Source organism: Thamnophis elegans, chromosome 9 (genome assembly GCF_009769535.1).
Source record: "Thamnophis elegans isolate rThaEle1 chromosome 9, rThaEle1.pri, whole genome shotgun sequence".
NCBI classification, from domain to species: Eukaryota; Metazoa; Chordata; class Lepidosauria; order Squamata; family Colubridae; genus Thamnophis; species Thamnophis elegans.
This window is the reverse complement of record NC_045549.1, coordinates 54,149,177-54,166,304: the sequence shown is the minus strand read 5'-3', so window position 1 is coordinate 54,166,304 and position 17,128 is coordinate 54,149,177. Positions and strand designations below refer to the sequence as shown.

At 37.6% G+C, this 17,128-nt stretch overlaps 1 protein-coding gene across 1 annotated transcript in view; it reads left to right on the top strand.

Moving 5' to 3' along the window:
• LOC116512906 (polypeptide N-acetylgalactosaminyltransferase-like 6) overlaps positions 1 to 17,128 on the top strand; it is a 117,689-nt gene that overhangs the window by 48,073 nt on the left and 52,488 nt on the right. Inside the window, 1 exon segment of the mRNA XM_032223587.1 lies at positions 2,318 to 2,539. Within this exon segment, the coding sequence (XP_032079478.1) occupies positions 2,318 to 2,539 (222 nt within the window).

Here is a 17,128-nt window from a genome sequence, read left to right as displayed (position 1 = left end):
AGTTGAGCTCTGGCCTGGTTCCTTCGGCTCCTGAGATGCCATTTCTTCACGGGACAGCTTTGGACGCAGCTATGTCTTTGTGGCTCGGGTTGGACAATCGTCCCTTGATCACTTGGCTTGGTGGGGCCGGTTCCTGCCTGTCTGCTTCCTGGCTAGCGGTTGAGCATGCTCCATGGGGCGGAGACCTGGAATTGTTCTGATAATCCACCTTCAGCATCTTCGTGTGACACTGCTCCCCAATAAAGATGCTTGCTTGCTTTTGCTGGTCAGCTGGGTTGCCTTGGATAATTCTACTGGAAGTATGTACTCTTACGATACACTCTTGTATATTTGCTCATCCCTCCCCAGAACACCACCATGATCAAGTAATATAGCAGAACTTGCAGGTGTCTCTGCTTAGAATGTTTAAACCTAAAAGTAACATTAACAGAAATCAATGCCTTGTCTTTGAAAACAGGAGCTTGAGTTGTTGAAAACAGTGATCAAACTACTGTCCCTTTGTACACAGACTTCTTGTCTGCTTCCTTTTTCAAAGATACCTTTGAAGCTCTTCACTCAAGTGTAGTTGCCAATTTGAAAATCACTGTACTTATTAAAAACCTGTCATCTCTCCTAGCTGTATCTTTCTTTCTCTGCCACTGCAGACATCAACAAAATATTGAATTGCCTCTGTTGCTGCTTTGTTTCCCTTTCCTCATCAGATCCTCTGCTCTTAGTGAGAGGCATTTTCCCCTCTCTTTATTTTGCTAGCTGCTTTTCTCATTGTCCCATTTGAAACTTTTAATCCCTTGTGTGCTTCAGTGCAGTTCTTCCATCTCTTTGAACTATGAGGAGAATTCTGCTGAGCATGAATATCTCTGTTTCCATTCTTTTATTCTTTGCTTATTACTGAACCAATATTTCTATTGTTTTATTTAAGTTTTTTTCTACTCTTTATTTTTTACGAAGCTTCCTTTTCTCTTTCTTCTTTGCCTTTTCATAGTTAACTAATTTTAATTAATCACAATCCTCCACTTTCTTTCTCTCATGCACATACCACTCATCCCTTTTGTATCTGCATTTGTATCTTGAGAGAAAAGTTCCTCCCTTAAGAGATATCTAACTCTAATGTCACCCTTAGCCAGTAGAAGGAAACAATGGTAAAATTCCAAAATCTTTTGTCAAGAAAACTTCAGGGACTAATTCTGGCAGCCATCAGGAGTCAATTGACTCAAATACATGCATGTGTATATGAACAAATAAACAAATAAAGCCTTACATCTGTTGTCTCTTCCCTTAATCTCTACCACTTGTTTACTTTAACCCATCCCTGGAGGTCCTATCAATCAGTTTCTTTAATAAATGCATCTACGTATCTGGCAAGTTCTTGCTACACACTCTTTGCATCAATGTTTTTAATTATTTCAAAACTCTAATTACAGCCCACGTTTTCAGGAACAAGAATGTTCAAATATCAGCTTGTTGAATGGAACTCATTTTGCATAATATAAGCCACCAATGTTTCCCTATAGATACCATTCAATGCACAATGGGTAGAGTGCAGTACTGCAGGCCACTTCAACTGACTGCTATCTGCAGTTCAGCGGTTCAAATCTCACCGGCTCAGGGTTGACTCAGCCTTCCATCCTTCTGAGGTGGGTAAAATGAGGACCCAGATTGTGGGGGCGATATGCTGACTCTGTAAACCGCTTAGAGAGGGCTGAAAGCCCTATGAAGCGGTACATAAGTCTAACTGCTATTGCTATTGCTATTGCTACAATACCCGTTGGTCAAAACTAAAACCAGGAAAACGAAGATGGAAGTGAAAGTTTAATTAACTGAGTCTCTGAAAAGGGCAAAAAAAAATTTTTTTTTGACTCAGAAGATTTTTTTTAATGCCAGGTAAATGGAGCTTCAAAGAAATGTATTGTGATTCAGTTTGAATTCTAAATAATTAATCTAAAGTTTAACAATTTTCTGCCTGCAAACAATGCAAAAAATCAACTACATTTTTCTTTTACTAAGTAACAAGTGAAAGTAGGATTGGTAGTAGCATTCAATTGAAACCATTAATTGAGGTTTTACTGTTATTTGGTTAATTAAACCCCTTTCAGTAATTGCAGTAAGGAGGAGTGCTGTTGCTGATGTTGTCTAAGAAGCTATTACTTTTTGCTTAAAAGCTATTTGCTAATGTATAACCATCTATATCTGGTTAAGAGAATGATGTTCCATAACTTTTAGGGTATGTCAAAGATAACAACAAGCACTTGGAAGAAAGCTTTGTCTGCATGGAAACAATGTAGAAAATCAACTAGGCCTCTTGTTCTTTGTTGTTCAGAATCTGAAACGTGTGGCAGAAACTTGGATGGATGAGTTTGCTGAATATGTTTATCAGAGGCGACCTGAATACAGACATCTTTCCACTGGTGATATTTCAGCCCAGAAAGAGCTTCGCAAGCATCTCAAGTGCAAGGATTTCAAGTGGTTCATGGCTGCAGTGGCCTGGGACGTCCCCAAATATTTTCCACCAGTGGAGCCGCCACCTGCTTCCTGGGGAGAGGTGAGGAACATACTTAAATCCAGGATTCAGCTTAATCTCATCTTTATTCAAAATAGTCAGATACAGCTATGCATTTTCAGCAAAGCTATTATGACCATGCTACAGATTTCACAAAATCAGCTTTAACTTTCATGGTCAGTGATGAGGCCAGTGAAACTACCTAAGAATCAATTGTTGACTGTACACACACAAAAATGTACTACCATCATTAATTTTTTGCCCTTGTTGACATTTTAAGAAAAACATATTTACTAAATACAAGGCATAATATTCATATTTAAAATAAATAAATTGCACCCAACTCTTCTTCAGAATATAATACAGTGGAAATAGTAATATGCCCATCTAATTTTCTCTTCTGAAGATTAAGTATAATCTTAAATTCAGATTTGTCTTCCTTTTGGGTAAATATATTTGTCTGTACATGGTAACTTGATAGCAGAGTTTCCTGTTATTGCTTTGTTCATATTGAGACAAAAATATAATTGCTTGAGTCAATTTGAACAAATTCCAAGTGATGTTTTGAGATATTTGCTCTTCTTGGTCTATTTGCTGCTATGTTTTGTTACTAATTTGCTGTTAGGTTTCAGTCAACAACTAGAGTAGTTCCAATTAGATTGTCAACAGGAGGTCTATTTGTGTGTTTGTTGCTACAGCTTTTTCTTTGCATGCTTTCTCCCAAACATGACTAGATAAATTTATGGCCAAAATTAAGCCCAATGCCTTCTAATCACAAACCAACGGAATTTGTGACTTTAAAAAGTGCATATAAAAAAATGCACAGCTTTTAGTATGGATTAACCTGTGATTGTACCAACATAGCACATACTGTAGATAGGGAATAATATAGCAGGATATGGAAAATTGTCTTGATTGCCTTATACTAGCATAGCCAAAGGCCCTCCAGATATCGTATTGCTGTATTTTCTTTCTAGCACTTTTGAAAGTGGAATATTAAATGTAAGTATTATAGACATTTTCCTTTATCAAACAGAAAGAATATGTTAAAAATTATTAGGAGTAGGAAAAGAACTATTCCATAGGTCTGCATTATATTTTTCCATCTTTCTGAAAATTGAAACAATTTGTTGGATCTTTCCTGAAGCTCTTTTGTATCTTTGTTTTGAGGGGCATTGTCACTGATTGGACTGAGAGACAAGAATAAACCAAATCTATAGTTATACCTTGTTTCCCATGAGGAGAAATATTTATCAACAGAAAGATCACTGGGCTACAGTTGTACCCAAAATAGTTTTGGCCAGTATTTTACACTATTTTTGTAAAGAGTACAATGTATCTAGAAAGTGCCAGAGATTTTTGAATTGTTGCTGCTCTATTACCATAATGTTCACTTTTATCCAATATGACTGTTAAGTCACTGGTAGTATGAAATCAAGAGTTTGGTGTAGTGATTAAGGTGCTAGACTAGGAACCAGGAAACTAAATTCCAGGTTTCCCTTAGGCATGACTTCCTTTAGTTGGGTGACTTTCTCTCAGCCCAGCCCCCCCCCCCACCCCACCTCTAACAGCATTATTGTGGAAAAAATATGAAGGGGAAGAATTATACATGCTGTCTTGTATCTGGAACATCTAGATACGTTGTATCTAGAAGTAAATGTATCTAGAAAGTGCCAGAGATTTTTGAATAGTTGCTGTCTTGTATCTAGAACTTATACATACTGTCTTGAATCATTAAGTTCAGTTGAATAAAATAAAGGATATCCATATAACAATAATAACATATGACAATAAAGTATAGAAGTTCCAATAGGTGAGCATCTTGCATTTTCAAGTAAAGCTGTATAGATGTACAAGTAAGTCCGTTTTAATTTGAAGATCATCTTTAACCTTTTCCACTGTAAATCTCTTAGTGTTCAGTTCTTTATTTCTTCCACCTGGACATATTATAAACAAAATGACATCTCAATATTATCTTTCCTGTACATACTATTTGTCACTTCCAGTGGTGTATTAACCATTAAGCAGACTAAGCAGGTGCTTAGGGCACCAGCCCCAAGGGGGCACCACAAAGTTGAAAAAAAAAACAATGAAGATTTGTACAGTATGTATAAAGGAGGGGCACTAAGATTTGTCAGTGCTTAGGACACCAGTGAGCCTTAATTCGCCATGGTCACTTCTATTATACTTAAAATGCCAAAGCATGCAATTTGCTTTATACAAACCCTACTTCAATTCACTGGGCCACTGAATCAATTAAAACAAATCTCAAGCACCTCTTTAAGGAGTTATCACTGGGATTTCATCTTCTCTGAATTGTGTGATACAGTTTGTGGCTAAGAAAGAATTGACATAATTTTAAATGTTTAATTTGAAATAAAATATATAGAGGTATACACACTTTGGTTTAAATTATACTTATCAACATTGCATACTTAACCGCATAATTGTGAATTAATTTCTGAACAATGAATATGGTAGGAAAGTTAAAAAATGGATAGTGTGACATCCATCCCTTATTAGAATTTTGTAGAACTCTTTGGCTATACTGCAGAATAGCAATTGTTGTGCAGACAGCTTTCTTTCAATTGCTCCTTCAATCTCCTCTCTCCTTAGATGCATGAAAAGGCTGGGTTTTTGCCATATGAATAGAGATGTTCAGTCATCCTTCAAGGATCCTAATAGCTGTTTCTGGGATGGAGGATAGTACATATCTTCACGTATCTCCATTCACTGCATGGAATGCAGCTAAACTTGTGCTGGGATCATTTTCAACAGTTACTACTCTCCAATATCAGGATAAATTAGAGAAAAAAATGTATTCCAGTGTGTCAGGAAGAGAACAATCTCAGTGAAAAGAGGTTCAGCCACATAAACCAAATCTTTACAGGGGCCTTAAACATTTTCTTTTAAGTGCGTGTAGTACAAACTGATAAGATTGCTAGAGGATAGAGTGGGAGGACTAAAGGCATATCTAGCCACTCTGAATCTCATCCATGAAAATGAGGAATACCTCAGAAAGGCTGAAGTTTGTATTCAAATTAAACACAGCAAGGAATAAACAACTACAAGGAAAAATGAAGCCTTAGAGCAGGGGTCCCCAAACCCCGGGCTGCGGACTGGCATTGGGATGCAGTCAGTGGTGGAATTCAAATAATTTAACAACGAGTTCTCTGCCCTAATGACCAGCAGGGTAGGTGGGGCTTGGTGGTCATGTTACTGGGTGGGCATGGCCAACTCAACATCACTCACGATGATGGACGCTTCACCTTAGCTGTTACAATGTAATAAGGGTTAACCAGAGAGGCAGTTTCTGTAGGCAGGGCAATAAAGATTAGGCTAGAAACAACACCAGAATGTTTCCTTCCTGTCTTCCTTATAGGATTAGCCTGTAAAGTGGAAAAAACAAAATGGGATTTCTTCCAACAATTGGTTCTCTGAACTGCTTAGAAAGTTACCAACCGGTTCTCCCAAATAGGTGCGAACTGGCTGAATCCCACCACTGGATGCGGTGTGCCAGAAACCAGACTGCCTAAGCAAGCAAAGCCTCATCCGCACCCGCATGGGATGCAGCAGTGTGCAAAACCATTCCCCCTCCCATCCACATAAAAACCTCTCCTCGTGGAACTGAGTGTGTGGTGCCCAAAAGGTTGGTGCTGCTAGAGGAAGACCAATGGCAACATATCACTCAGAGGAGACACACACACACACACACAAACCCCAAAAGGAACAGAAAAAAAACAAGAAGAATGTTCCTATCACTGGAGTTGAACAATTGATCTTATGTCCTCCCCCTGCAAGAAATCACACAGGCTTCTGAAGTAAGGTCTTCATCTAGTGACAGGAAGAAATGTAACTCAGACTGTCACAAAAAGGAAGTTTGAGTTCCCCAAACAGAAAAGGGTGTGTAATGGTGATTGGTAACATCTTTATCTCCCAAAAGGTGGAGGGGGTCAATTATACTGGATTAATTCTTGCTAATAGAGACGAAATCGTTGAGGGAATGTTAGCTATAGTTAGAACTTTGGAGCATAGGGATCATGTCATACTAGAATTCACCATAATGCAGGGACAGATGGCTGAACAAAGTCAGACTAGCATTTTAGACTTTAAGAAAGCTGACTTCAGCAAACTAAGGGAAACAATAGGAAGTGTATATATAGGTCTATTAAAAATAAAAACAGTATAGAATGGTTAAGATACTGTAAAAATGAGATAATAAAGGCCTAAGCAAAACTGATAGCACAGAAAAAAATATAAGAGACTCTAGATGAGACCTGCACAAACTGAGGGACAGAGAATCTAATTTCTGAAATCTGCATTTTTGTCTTGCCCGTGCTAATTATTGTGGCTAAGCCAGATATAGCATTGATTTAAATTCAAATGAACTGAAGGAGCAATAGACTTCCCTCTTTTCAATTTTGCATCCTTGATTTTTTTTTTCCCTACTGGCAGCCTCCTTATACCTCATGGCATTTTTAATATGAGATTTATTCTGTAAATCTGTGGGATTTGAAAGCTTTTATCTTGTAAGATGGCATGGCAGTGACCCGGACATAGAATGTAAAGACACTGACTGTGATAGTCAAGGACAATACATTATCTGAGTAGTTTATTCAATTGAGCAGCTTTTCTGACTTTGCTTGCCATATATTCCAGACTCCGCAAATTGCTTTATTTAGCACTCTAGTTGTTTGCCACCTTCAGTGTTCGTCGTGCTGCTGAAGTGTCACTTGGTATTTTTCTAATCTGTGCAAGCCTAGTTTTCAACAGGCAGAAGAAACTTGTAAAGTCATCACTTAGACAAAACCATAGTCTGATCACTGCTTGAAAATGGAGCCTGGGCCAATCAAATAATTGTTGCTAAATTTCTTCTCTGTCTTTTTATAGTGCATGTACCAGGGGTGGGTTCCTGCCAGTTCTAACCTCTTCTATAGAAGAGGTTCCACAAATCTACAGTGCCGTTTAGAACCGGTTCCAGCTCCTTCCCCCCACCTGTCCGCACATCATCAAGATGAAGAATGAGAGGAGGAATTCTGGCAGTTGAAGTCCACAAGTCTTAAAGCTGCCAAGTTTGAACACCCCTGGGGTTTTTTTTTCTAAAGAGTTAGGGGTGCAAGGGTCTTGTAACTTGAAGCTTTAAGACTTGTGTGCTTCAAATACACACACACACTACACTTGATCTTAGCCAAAAGGCTGAGAAGTGATGTGCTTCAAATGCCAGAGTTTCTGAGCCAACATTTTGGTTGCTAAACAAGAGCGTTGTTAAGTGAGTTTCACCATATTTTACAAGTTGACCACGCCCACCCAGTCACATGGCTGGAAAGTCACTCCCACCCAGTCACATGGCCATCAAGCCACTCCCACCCAGTCACATGGCCATCAAGCCACTCCCACAAAGCAGACCACACCTACAGACGAGGTTCTAAAACTTTTTGAAACCCATCACTGGCATGTACATATAATTAATAAAATAGTACATTAATGTATATGTTTTCCATCTCTTTTCTCATTTCTCAGCATAGTCCAAGAGTATGTGTTAGGCTGAAAGATAAGTAACTAGTATAAAACAGAATGCTAGTCATAACTGGTCAATTATTTTAGGACTGATCATAAGCTTAGTGAGTCAGCAGTAAAATTTGGCTACAAAAAAGCAAATGCAACTTTAGGTAGCACCTATAGAATAATAATTTACAAATTGTGAGATGCAATATGCATTTGTCAGATCTCATTTTGAGTAGTGAATCTATTTCTTTTTTTTTTTGAGAAATTTTTTTATTGTTTTAGTTAAACAAAAAAAAATAAGGAAAAAAATCATCTTTCATTACATCTTGTTGAAATCGTATCGATTGGTTACAAATATATTCCGTGTGTTTCTTCCATAGTCCTTACATATACTTCATTCAAATCATGTTGTACATTTTAAGTCAAGAAAGAACAGTTATGTATTTTACTATCCCTGTACCATAATTCTCATTTGGTTACCATTGTTTAAACATGTTTTTATCTAGAATCATTTATATTAGAAGACACAACCACTTACTGCCGTTCATTTGCAATTTCAATAGATCTCCAATACCATTACACCTTTATGACATGTTCTAAAATTAATTCGGTTAAATAAGATATCTAAGCATTCCACACACACCCCACCGTAACACACCTGTATGTATCATTAAATATTGTCCATTAACATTTCATTGTTATTATTGTAGTTAACTAAAGGTTATTTACTGATTATCTCACCTCTCCAGGCCCACACAATATTATAACTTTATAACCATCTTTAAACAATGATTTTTTAATAAGATTTATAGGACTTTTCCCTCAGTCCCAAACTAGTTAATTACGTGCTAAGAAAATAAACATTAGACATCTAAGACAATCTAAGAAATATTAACATTTCTACTTGACAAATCACCCAGAATGTACATTAGCATTTCTATGGCCTGGTTATTTATCCTAAGTAGGGTTATTATTTCTCTATTAGTATCATAGTAAATTTATGTTAGTGGATAAATAGTCAATGGTAATCTAAAACAGTCTATAAGGTACTAAAATCTCTACTTAATAATCATCAAAAATTAACTAGCTTTTTTCCATCAATTGGCATTATTAACCAGTATCTTTCCAGTAACAAAATGGTCTTTCTCGCCGGGTGTTGTGTCTATTCTATACCCAGAACCTTTCCAGGGTTTAAGACTTCTCTCTGCACATTGAAGCTTAAACGATCTCTCATGTGGTTTTGTTGCCCTTGAGTTGTTATTAATGTAAGCTTAGCTTAACTTAATGTCAGGTTTGTTTCTGAATAGATTTGTCTTATTAACTCCATCTTTTTCGCTCTTTCTTTTTCTCTTACATCTTGGAGTTTGGAGTGGAACACCAAATTATCAAAGTCACTTTTCCAGCTTCCCTTCTTTCCACTTTCACTCACGTTTACTCCATTATATAAGTTCATTTGAGTTCTTATCTTTGTTTTCTGTATTTTCATTCATTTCTTTAATTTCTGGGGCTATAACCCCATCATCTTTTTTTGTAATATCCCATAGTCTGTCCCATTTCTTGTCAAATCTCTCAAGTCCTTCTGAGATGTTTTGAAGTCCAGCCAAAATGTTTTGAATTATCAAGTTTTCTTCATCTGAGTATTGATCCATTTTTTAGAGTAAGGAAAAATATAGAGAAAGAGCAAGAAGAAGAATTTGGTACTATCTGCCACTCTAGCCTGTCACAGATTTTGAAGAATATATCTATTTTTATTTTAGACAAATGTTCTTTTATGGTTTTCAAAGAAGAAGGGTTCTAAAGTTTTTCTTTCCTTTTCCAATTCTTGTCAAAATATTTTCCACACACCACTATTTGTGACCTTGGGTCTTTATCAAGTTTTAAAGAGACGTTCCAAACCCTTTTGTTGCACAGTCAGTATAGTCAGATAAGAGTGAACAAAGAAAACATTGTTACAACAGCAAAGGGAAAAAAAGCTTCGGACTTGGGCTTCCAAGTGGCAGATTCGATTCTTTTAAAACCTCTTTCCTTAAGTATCTCCAATATAATATTGCAACAAGTAGAAGAAGAAATTTATTAAAGTAAAAGAGTTTTAATTTAAGCCAAAAAAGTTAAAGTAGTAAAAGGAAATAGGGAAAAAAAGATCCCTTCAACTCAAGCGGAAAAAACGGAAGCGTTGCAATCACTCAATCCACAAAAGATTACAAGCAAGAGCAAAAAACTTTCTAAGGCAGTCCAATGGGGATTAAATACGTCGCTTTGTTCTTGCTTAATGGACTAATTAAGCTTAAGAAAAGAGTTTCTTAGAGCAATCTTCTGAAAGAAAAGAAAAAAAAACCTCACCAGGTAGAAACACTTTCATTCTCTCTTCCTGGAGCCGTCTCCAACTATGTCAGCCGGGGGGGTGGGCTGTCTGTTTGCCGCCAGTTGGAAGCACTTCCCTTGGGTCGATCAGGGACTTTGCAATGTTCCTGCGACCAGCAAGGTCTTGTCTTCCCAGTCACCATCTCTTCGGGACAGTTTAGGTCCTGCTGGACCGTCCAGGGGCAAAATGTCATTGGCGGATTTGGACAGTCGAATCTGCACAATGTATCATTGCGATGTTGGCTCCTCCTCCATAATCTATTTCTGAGTGCCATATTTTAGGAACAACTTAATGAATAGATGCAAAGCAGAACAATAAAAATAACATCGGGATTCTACCATATATCACTTCTTCCCCCTTTGGTAAAGATCTCAAAACAATTAAAATTATAACACAAATATTACATTCATTTTACAACATCAAAAATTTTTATTATTATGTTGCACAGTTCTCAGATCAAAGAACATATAGATTGTAACCAACTAATTAATTACTTTGAATTTGTATGGAAGCTCGTCACTTTTCTCATGGTATTTTATGCTAATTTCAGGATTTGCTCTAGCTGTAAACATCTATATGTATATTCCTGCATCTTGCCTGCAATATCTTTGATTCCATCAATACTGCCTACTGTACTAAGGCTTTAAATCATAATTCCTCTTTCTTTTCAACAACAGGAGCTGCACCTTATCCATTACTTGTCTGACATATAATTTGTTAAACTCATCCCTCCTCATTAGGAAGACAAGTTCTAGGTTTTTATGTATTATTGCTTAAAAGAATCTTATAGCAAAATTATTCAAAAACACTCTCTCTTTGGAGTCACAAAATCCCATTAAGAGGCATATATTCCTTTATATTTCTCTGCCAAAACAACTAACATTCAATTCATCATGTTACTTCTTAAACTGATACAACTGATGAGTGGTTCAGAAGGATACCATAGTTGATGGCACTGAAAGCTGCTGAGAAATCAAGATCAGAGAGGTTGCACTACTCTTATCACAGTTTCACTACAGATTATTAAGCAAGATCAATACGTTTTCAGTACTATGTCCTCATCTGAGACCTCACTATAAAAAATCCAGAACATCAATTTCTGAAGCTGTAACCTGACCATCTTCTTAACAACCTTCTCTAAAAATAGGTCAAGAGTAGACAAAAGATTTCACACAACTGTTGAGCACCACAGTTGTGTGCAGTCTGGAGTGTCCTCTTGGATTCCCAACTCCTATTCAAAAAGTAGGTGGTTGCCAAGGCTCAGAGACCTTTTCTTAAATTCACCTTATGCTTCTGCTGCTCCTAGACCAGGAGGATCTGCACCCAGTCGCTCGTGCTTTAATCACTTTATCCCTTGATAACTGCAATGCACTGTCTACTAAATCTGTACAGAAGTGTATATAGAAATGCTACATACTCTACCATTTTTGTAGAGGTGTACCTACACCTCTATAGAAATGCATAAAACCAAGGATGAAAGCCTTCTTGAATGCATATGGGTTAAACTAAAAGAAAAACAATGATATTGCCATAGGTGTATACTACAGGCCAAGCAGCAGAAGAAATAGATAAGCATTTTGCTAATCAGTTAACAAATGAATATAGGAAACACCACAGAGGTAATGGGGAACTGTAACTACACTGACATCAACTGAGAGACAAACTCTGAATCCAGTGAGAGATCAAACAGGTTCCAACTTTGTCATCCAAAAGATAGAGGAGGGAACTAGAGGATCATTTATATTGGACTTAATTCTTACTAACAAGATGAAATGTTAGAAGGGTTGAAGTTGCAAGAACTTTGGGGTAGAGTGACCATGTCATATTGGAATTCAATGTAATGCATACACAACAATAGAATCTAATCAAACTAGTGTCTTAGACTTTTTTTTAAAAAAAAAATCTGATTTCAAAGAACATAGAGAATGCTTGGGAAGGATTCCATGGATGAAAATCTTAAAGGAGAAAACAACTCAAAGTGCTTAGGAAACTCTAAAAAATTATGATTATAAAAACCCAGTTCAACATAATACCACTGAAGAAGAAAAACAAGAAATCGAAGAAGAAAACAATCAGTTCACTAACAGAAAAAGATGACAAGGAATGATGGGCAGCAGAGAGAAAGCAGAGCTGCTTAATTCTTTCTTTGCATCTGGATGGGACTGGACAACCATTTGTCTGAAATGGTATAGTATCTCCTGATTGAACAGGGGGTTCAACTAGAAGACCTCTAAGATTCTTCCAACTCTGTTATTCTGTCCTTGGGACTTTTCTTAAAAAGCATGTGGAAGCTTCTGCTGATTCAGAATAGAATGTGATGTTGAGCATGCTGAGATTTCTCAGGTTAGTTATCTAGTATGTTTGCAAGTGCAATTACAGGTGTTGGTTATGACCTTTCAAGCTTGATATGGCACAGGAGCAAATTACTTGCAGGATACATGTCTTCAGTTCTTTCTGAAACCCCAGCAGGGTGAACATGCTCTGCTCTAGGTCCCCTCAGTGAAACAGTGCAATTTTGCATAACCCGGCTCCCTAAAAGTGATACTGCCATTCAATTGGGAGGAGGGGGCCTTGGAGTCAATGTATTGGCAGTGCCTGTGACAACTGATATTTTACAACTGGTTTCCTGGTGTCGAAATTCCTGAGATCCCATCACCTCTTGGGGGGATGTTTATGATGGCCATGTGGGATGCTTCACTTTAATGCCTAATGGAAGATAGCCATGGGAATGTATGTTTATTTGGCTCTCAGGGCAGTTGATAAAGGAAACATCTTCACACTTGTGTATTGGTTAGAATTTGCATTCTAACAAATGGGAGGGGTCATTACTGCTTTAATTCTACTTGCATTCCCTAAGGGATTCAGATGTTGCTTTGCCTTTAATGCTTTGCCTTCTTAATTAAAGGTTCCTTTTGAAATACTCCGTTTCAAGAGTCTTCACTTTCTTAAGTTAGGAGAGGAGCCCTTACATATACCTTCTCTGTTGAGGCATCTGCCCTGTGGAACAGCCTCAGTCTGAGAATCCAGACAACATTGCTGATCTTCCAGAAGACAGTTAAAAACTAGTATTTGTCACTTCCGGGGGAGGAGCCTGTCGTCGTCGGGGGCTCAACGGAGCTCCCCTCAGAGTTCTGGTCTGTATATCTAAAAGATCAATAGATATCTCCCCTTTTAGGCAGAAAGCGGCAGGGAGGAGCTCAGTCATTAGAATCTCTTTGAAATTCACAGCCTTTTGTTTTTCGCTGTGAACGGAGAAGAGGTTCAACACAAAGCTGAGCTTTTTTTTTTTTACTCCAGCCAGATCTTCTCAGCTGTTTTTTTTCAGCCCAAGGCAGGTCGTCCTCTCCCCCCCCCCCGAACAAATTTAAGCTATTTAAAATCGGTCCGGGCAGTGACCATTCCTGAAAACCTTTTTTGTTTATTACTATTTAAAATACCAGCTTCAATCTTACAAAGAACTCCTTTGTTCAACTGTTTTTCAAAATGGCGATTTTATAGCCTTCGCATTTGATATATTTAATTAGCTCTGTTTTTCTGAAGACTTTTCTTTACTAATTGCCAAAGTTTACTCAAAGTATTTTATTGCAAATCAAGGTGTGCAGAGACTTTGTTTGTTCGCTTTTGTTCTTTTATAATGGCTCCCAAGTCAAAAAATTCTAAGCGTTTTCTTAATAATACATCCCAAGTAATCGCTATAAAGCCACAGTCTTTGCCTTCTACGCCCCTTACTGGAGATCTGTTAACAAAAGAATTTCTTTTTGAAACTCTCAGAGAATTTAGAGAGGAAATAATGCAATTTATTTCGGAACTATGTGATAAACTTGATGCTAAGATTGCCCAAACAAGGAAGGATACCATCGGAGTTATAACCGTGATGACAGATTACATTGCAGGAATGGAGGATAAATTGGAACTTTTGGAACAAGACAATTTTAATCTGACATCTAAAATTGAAAAGTTGCAACAGGAAGTTGAAAAGGCAGAGAAACAACTTGTTATGACAAATTATAAAAAGACTGCGTTTGCAATAAGAGTTAGGGGATTGTGTGAAAACGAACAGGAGAATTTGAAGCAGACCTTTTTTGAGGCTTTCAGTCGTGTGGTGGGAGGTCCGGGACTCAACTTTGATTGGCAGATCCAAAAAATTTACCGCCATAATTCATGGACAGCAAAACAGAGACAGCTTCCGAGAGATGTGGTTATATATTTTGCTACAAAAGAATCCAGAAACGCAATACTACAAGAGTTCTACAACAACAGGCTGCAAATTGATGGACAGGATTTGATCGTTTTTAAAGAGGTGCCTCCCCAGATGTTAAAAGCCAGGAGAGACTATGCCTTTTTAACTAAAGAACTTAGAGATAATCAGATACAGTACAGATGGGAAGCACCATTTGGTATTACAGTCACACTTGACGATCAGAAACATCGCCTCAACTCAGCTTGTGAACCCCGAGACTTTTATCACAAGATTTTAAAGGCGGGACTTCCTGAATTACCCGGACTTGGACAAATACAAGGAGAAGTACAAGAGAAATAACCAATTACACAACTACAAGGCGGGAGCTATCGTGTTTCCCCTTCGGAAGGGCAGCAGAGCGGAGAACAAGGATTTAGTTATGCTTTCAAAACATTTGCTTAATCTTAACTTGAATAACACTCTGTGACTATGTCTTGTAGAAAATGGCATAGCGCTATACCGATCAAGAGACATTAAGGCTGTAAGAAATGATGCTGATCACCTCGGAAATTATATTGTATGGGACTTAAAAAAAAAAGACTTGATGGACAACTTGGAACTTTTACATAAACTGCTTATGTTTTATTCTCTAGGGTGAGGAAGGCGGAGATTGTGACGCTTTCGGATTGTGGTTTAGGTTGAATCGAGTTGGGAAGGGTGGCGCAGATGGGAGGGTAGTGAAGGTTTAATTAGAGATTATTTTGAGCCAGAAAGTAAGTTGACTTTTATAGTAATTTTTATTTGAACATAAGTTTGGAAGAATATATTCAGGGAGCTTGAAGGAAGGCGGAGCAAATAGGGGAGGTGTACGGATGATAATAAAATATATATATTCTTTTTCCAGAAGTACTCCAAATGTCTCTTCAAGCATTGTACCTCATTTTGCTGGGAAAAAAATCAAGGAGCATCATGGTTTGATGCCCAGCAAAGGGCTAAAGCGCAGTCAAAGGTCTTTGCCACATGCCTAATTCAGACTGTGTGCAGAGTCCCAGAGAAAAATTTCAAGATCCCCTTGGCATCCAACAAATAGATTTATAAGTGTCAGCCTCTGCTTTGCTATTTGCTTTCGGCTGCCATAGAAAAGGGGAGTGGGGGCATGGTATTTGGGCTCGGATAATTGGTACAGGAGTGATAGTTAAAAGGGGAGTTTTGTTTTCACCATCTTCTGCGCATGTTTGGAGTTGGTCAAGGCCAACCTGATGATGCTTCTTGGAGATGCACCCACATGACACCTAAGGGATTTGCAGATTGTGCAATGGGATGGGGGTTGTTGGGGGGGAGGGGCTTGGGCAAATGTTTGATATGTATGATTTCGCACATTTCTGCCTCAGATCTTGCTTTACATCGCTGCTATCTTTTCATAACCAGTAAAAGTACTCTTAATTCTACAAATGGAGTTAAGTGGTTTCTTTCTTGGTTGCTGAAGGAGGCGTGCCTGACAAATATGTTCTACCTGGAATAGATTGATGTAATAGGTTTTACCTTCCTGAGAGGAGTAAAGCACCAGGTTCAGTTATTTTCTTCAAGCCATCTGAAATAGCAGCTCTAATTTTAAAAAAATCAAGTAGACAAACGAGGAGTTACCAGTTCATGAATTTGAGTATATTATTTATGTCTAGAACTCCTTGACCTGAAAATCGAACCACACACCACCAGCAGCCCTTTCCACACCATTGCAGATAATTGGTCAATATATGACACATAAAAATAATCAATGAATAGACTGTATGTTCAGTCAGTCACATAAGTTTTTTTTGTCATAGATTGCAGTTCAAGAATTCTAGGAATAGGTCCAAGATTTTAGTATTTACCTGGAAAGCGTGCTCATTTTTATTTTTGGAAGGTTTCAGAGTTAAAGCTTTTGTGTTGTTACCATTAGTGATTTGACACTTCTGTTTTACTTTCATGGCAAGTTCATTTTAATTTAAAATTGCTTAATTTGGATGGTAGCTGAGGTGTCATACTGGCTTTCAAAAACCTAGGAAATGTTACAATATAATTAGCTAGTTGATGTGGTGTATTATTCGTTTTAAATACAGAGAACTCACCTCTTTCATTATATCTATTTTATTCTGAAGACTTGAGACATTTAGATGAGAACTGCATGTGTGAAAAGTGGGGATTTTCACTTCTTCAGATTGTGTCTTCTGATTAGCTCGTTCTACATTATGACATCACACTGGCTTTCCACATATCTCTTAATCCATGCGGAACGCAGACAGCCTTTGTGCTATGTTTTGCTAATAAGGAGCTGAGAATAGGAAATAACTTAGATTCTCACCATAATGCACAAAGGAAAAGGGAGACACGATAGATAGAGATTTGACAAAAGGGGTGAATTTACATTATCTGTACACATAACACAATAGAACATTCTGGGAAAAAGACACTTGGAAATGAGGGAAAGGCTGAATATTAAAATGTCTGTTGAATATAGCCTATTCCTCAACTGTATGAAATCTATGAAGCTTTTGAGCATGAGATGTGAAGGGAAACTTACCAAAGAAGAAAATCATTACCTTCT